Raw genomic sequence first — 5,449 nt, forward strand, 5'->3', positions numbered from 1 at the left:
CGTTACATCCGGTGCAACTTACTTGACACGTAACATCAAGAACAATTAACTGGACACGTTCAATCGCGAACAACTAACTGAACGCGAAAAAATCCGGAATAACTACGGGATCAGTTGTTTCGGAACAACTAACTTGACACGTAACTTCCAGAAAAAACATGACACGTTTCCTCCGGAACAATTAACATGACACTTTTCATCCGGACCAACTAACTGGAAACGTTACTGCCGGGACAACTAACAGGTAACAAACACCTGGAACAAGTTCCAGGACACGTTACATCCAGTAAACACTAACAAGACACGTCACATCCGAAACAACTATTAGGACATGTGAAATCCGGGAAAACTTACTTGACACACTAGATCCGAAACATCAAACAGAATATTCACTACATTTTAAACAACTTAAACGGAACAACTGACTTGACAAGTGGAATCCGGAACAACTGATTGATAACTAAAGCTACAACTGGAATGGTTATATAGAAATTTAAATTTAAGCAAAAACATTAATGAATCAAAAAGGACATTGTTTATGCTTCATATTTGTTATGGTGTTATACATTCACATGCTGCAAAAACAAAGTCAACTGAAGCAATGAAATGAGATTTCTGGGTTCTTGTATAGTAGGAAATGCTTCTATTGAAATAAGTTCAAAAGAAATAACTCCAAAGTGCTTTCCCAGCGGTTGCTGCTGCAGTTATAGCCCAGCCCATGACAGTCTGCTCTTCGTTTTCGTATTTTTTCCTTTCATTGTCTCGCATGTTTCTAATTTCTTCCTGGTGTCGTTTTTCTTCTTTCTCTAATTCGTGTTTCTTTCTTAACTCGAACTTGGCGTTTTCGATTTCCATTTCTCTGCTTTTTGCTTCACCTTCTTTTTTTTCGGATTCTTGTTTTCGACGTATTTCTGCATCTTTCTCCGAATTTTCCGAATTCTTTGTTTGAAGTTCCAACTCCTTTGCTTGTAGTGCTGTTCTCGCTTCAATTTCTTTTCTCTGTCTTTCCATTTCTTTCTGTTTGACCTCCATTTCTTCCTGAATCTGCGCAATCTTCCTCTCTCCTTTGAGTCTGATTTCCTTGGCTCTTCGCTGAAATTCTAGCTCTGATTTTTCGAGCTTATCATTTGAGAAGTAAGCTTTGCCAGTCTCATTAATGATTGCTTGGACCATCCCTACCAGTTCGAGAACGTCAAATTCAGTTTTCTGAGCGCTAGAAAAGTTAGCAAATGCTAAGTATTTGTGACCACATCTCTGTAAAATGTATTTCAGTTCGTCTGGAACCTCATTGACATACTCTTGGATAGTCTCACCGGTTCTTTCCAAGTCATCCCGTCGTGTAAATAGTATTATTAGGTACCTGAAGAATTCCTCACCAAATATATGGCTAAAGTGGTTGACTGTGTTCCTCTCTTCTGGTGTAAAACGCCCTATTTGAACAACAAGAATAAAGGCATGTGGTCCGGGAGTGAGAATTCCTATGCATTTAAGGATTTCTTTTGCGATAACATCGTTGGATAATTTCGTGTCGAACAGTCCCGGTGTGTCAACTACTACCAACTTCTTGCCAAAACGCTCTGCTGTGTGGAATTGACATTTCTTTGTTACTGAAGAGCCAGATGATTTAGACGTAAAGGCTTCCTTACCAAGAATGTTGTTTCCAGTGGCACTTTTTCCAGACCCTGTACGTCCTATCAAAGCTATTCGGTACTCGTACCCTGCTCCGTAAGAAGTATCTTGATCTACATTAAAAAATTATATGGAACATAGTAGTGTTGAAATTAAGAACAGTAGAGAATACGTAAAACATATATAACTAATTCCATTCAAAGTGTAATAAATAATTGATTGTGAGACATGTAAGTATTTGGGATAACTTTGCAAATAATGTAATTGGTCCATAAAACTATACATTCATCAGGTGGTCATTTAACGTTTCCGATAGATTATCTAAATAGTGCGGCAAATAGCCATAAATTGAAATTAAAAGGTTCTGTAAATATCATTTATCTATTTGCCGTCTATATTTACCGAACAATATAGTGTTATTGAGAACGACTCGACCACGGTCATTTGTAATCAAATAGAGAATAATTGCGTTAGTGTCAAGTTTTGAATTGCAAGTTCATTAAACCATACAAAAATAATACATACCAAGCTCAGCCATTTTTGCCATGATTTTTCTGAAAAAATAAATAAAAAACACGCTCATAATATATCATAAATAATTTAAATGAACATGATAAATTTGCACTTACACCTCTATTTCTTTTCTTAGATTTCGAATAACGTTGTATATATCCAACAAAGCCAATGAATTATGTGATAGTTGCGAGCAAACATTACACATTACATTTGACATAGTATTGTGAGGTCTTAAAGGGAGAGAAAAAGGAAGTCCGCGTAACAATCAATTCTCCACGTTGCGACAAGATTAGTAAAATATATTACCTGTAACTGAGCTAGTCTCATTCAACCAGACGCTTGATCACTTGTAATATCAATAGTTTGGTCAAACATAGTGCTTTAAAATACCATCACCAGAGGGAAGTTTTTTTTTCGTTTCCGGACGTTATTTTAAAGCCATTAAACCATTTCAAAGAATACTGCAATTAATGAAAAAAAAAACCACTTCCTGAAGTACCCGTGTAATCACTATTATCAAGAACAATGTAAGAAATTGTTTCAACTCTCCATATAATTCCACTGAATTAATCATAACTGAGCACGAAACCAACAAGGCTTACTGAGATTGTAAAAAGCATGTAAAGCAAGTTGAGGTATTTGAAGTAAAACCAATTTTCGTTATGTAATACTTACCATAACTTTAGTATGCATATACAATACCTACACCCATATTTTTAGCTCAAAAACAAAATATTCAAATATCCCTATCTCCCAGAGCCACGGAGTGATCTTCTTTCCCCAAACCCCTTTTATGGAGCCTAAAGGCAGCCGGGATGAGGAGGAAAGGGGAGAAATACAGGGTGGGACTCCATAACGTTATGCTAAGTATTATGTCATGAAAATTGGTTTTACTTCAAAAACCTCAATTTTATTTCAGTCATAATTACCATAACTTTAGTATGCGAATTCGTCTTACCGTAGTGGAGGCTTCGAATCCAGGCCGACCAGGCCGACGGAACAAACTCGAGACATGCTCAAGGTAGGGAAAAGGTTCAAGGAACCCCCTAATAAAACCACGAAAGTGATTAAGAAATGGAAAACCTCCCCGTAAAACGAGCAGGTGTACCACCGTGGTGCCCGATAGCATACTATTTAAAATCCCTGAATTACTGTGGAGGAACAGCCACAAACTGTGCAACCACCACCGGTTCAAGGGAATACAATCCCTCAGAATGAGAAGCCAAGGACCGGAGATAAAATCCGTGAAGGTAGTCTGTCCGCGCCAGAAAGCCGCAGACTTGACCTCCAGTAAGGGGAACCCATTGAAGAGTGCCCATGGCGCAGCGAGGGCCCTGATCTCATGAGCCACACCAACGTACGAACCTGATCATCTGAGTGGTCGTAACCGTACTTGATGACCTGATAGATCCATCTAGACACTGACTGAGAGGAGATATTCTGCTGACCCTGCTTAATTGAGAGCCAAACGTCGGCAACTAATTGTTAAGTGAAGTGGCGAACAGGTCTATGTAATGCCTGTCCTACACCTGGCGAATTCCCTCGAAAATCGAAGGATCAAGTTGCCACTCTGTCAAAACCGGCTGGCGGCGTCTGGAAAGAGTATCCGCTAGAACATTCAACCTGACTGGAAGATGCTTGACACAAATTGCCACCTGCATTTCCTGACAAAGAAGAATGCGGATAGCGAGGACACGCAGGGTGTGAGACCTGGTTCCCCTGTCTCTCCAGATACGCGACAACTGTAGTGTTGTCCGTAGCCACACAAACCACCTTGAAATGCAGGATCTCCCGAAGAGACTGCAGAGCCAACAGAACAGCCCTCATCTCATCCGAGAACTGTTCTCCAGACCAATCCCCCGACCGGCAATGCCCGTCGATGTAAGCTCCCCACCCTGGCATTGATGCATTCGTGTACAGGGTCATAGTGGGAACCGGCTTGGACAAAGGAACCCCTCGCAGAACATTGTCCTAATGAGTCCACCAGCGTGCGAACTCCTTGGCCGACTGGTTCAGAGGAGGACAGGCCTCCCAATCCCTTGAAGAAGGGACCCAGTTGGCAAGGTGAAACATCTGGAGAGACACTCAAACCAAACCGACAAAACAAAGGTTTTGATATGGAGCAAGTTCCGGGCCGTCAGCAGGCAGTATGCGCCATAAAAGGAAGAGGAAAGGAGATCACTCCGTGGCTCTGTTGTCGATATATGGGTTACGTCACGGTAGGGAGGTCGGGATATTTGAATATTTTGTTTTTGAGCTACACAGGTGTGGGTATTGTATAGGCAAACTAAAGTTATGGTAATAATTACTGAAATGAAATGGCATTTACCTGTACCCCATACAAAACACTACATGTTCTCACTCAGGTAATCTGGCTTAACCTGTATCAATAGCTTTGTAAGCTTCATGAATTATTGTAAAATATCAAATGAAAATACATGATTTCATTCTTGAGATTTGAAGCATTTTCTTGCATTTTTCTCGATAAGGCTTAATAACGAAAACACGGATACTTCAGGAATGCATGTACAGGTAAAAACAATCATGAATTAAAATATTCAATGTAATTTTGCGCCACTCAAATCCTGACTTCAAAAGTGTAAAATGACTTGTCTTCCTTTGACCAATGAAATCCTTTACCAAATTTTCTGATAAGCCTCGTTATGGCTAAACAATAGCACTGGGTTTGACCAGACTCTCTGTTCTTGCGCAGACAAGAGTCTGGTTGAACGAGACTATAAACGAGGCGTAAGCCGAGGTTGGGATGTGGCAAAATCTTAGCCCGAGACTGAGAAAGCCAACTCTTGCTAGGTTACAGGTATTTTTTTTATATTTTTTTTTGCACCTTTAAGTTCGAAACAAAAGTATTCAATGTTAGCTAAAAAATATAAGCATCCTTTATGGGGCCTCAAATGGTAATGATCCCTTCACTACTTAATCAACATTTGAACGTTTCCGCGTAAAAATGTAGTCCGTCCCTACAAAGAAAACAACAACATCAAAACTATACATATAACGACAGAACAGATAATTTATTATGCAGATTTTCAATTGCAGGTAGTTAACGAGCGGATGAATGTCTACTAGCGTAAAAATTCCGCAAAATGTCACGTAAAGGTACAAGGCAGATCGGACGTGGTAGAAAAATCTAGCACGCGGTATGACATGGGATATCTCTGTCTGAGGTGCGAGAAAAACATGCTGCTGGTGCAAAAATTCATAAAACGATAACATGTTCCATATTTTCTTCTTCATCTGTCAGAAATATCAGTAATGAGAAATTTTTTGGGAGTTGATATTTTTA

General features: G+C 39.7%; 1 protein-coding gene across 1 annotated transcript; it reads right to left on the reverse strand.

Moving 5' to 3' along the window:
* Positions 1 to 6: 6 nt before the first annotated feature.
* Positions 7 to 2,167, reverse strand: LOC110452377 (GTPase IMAP family member 7-like). The gene is made up of 3 exons (XM_021500855.1): positions 2,155 to 2,167; positions 1,647 to 1,742; positions 7 to 1,430 (listed from the first exon to the last, which is right to left on the reverse strand). The coding sequence occupies exons 1-3, from the start codon at positions 2,165 to 2,167 to the stop codon at positions 658 to 660; spliced, it is 882 nt and encodes a 293-aa protein (XP_021356530.1). The 3' UTR covers positions 7 to 657.
* Positions 2,168 to 5,449: the final 3,282 nt, after the last annotated feature.

Source organism: Mizuhopecten yessoensis, unplaced genomic scaffold (genome assembly GCF_002113885.1).
Source record: "Mizuhopecten yessoensis strain PY_sf001 unplaced genomic scaffold, ASM211388v2 scaffold6647, whole genome shotgun sequence".
NCBI classification, from domain to species: domain Eukaryota; kingdom Metazoa; phylum Mollusca; class Bivalvia; order Pectinida; family Pectinidae; genus Mizuhopecten; species Mizuhopecten yessoensis.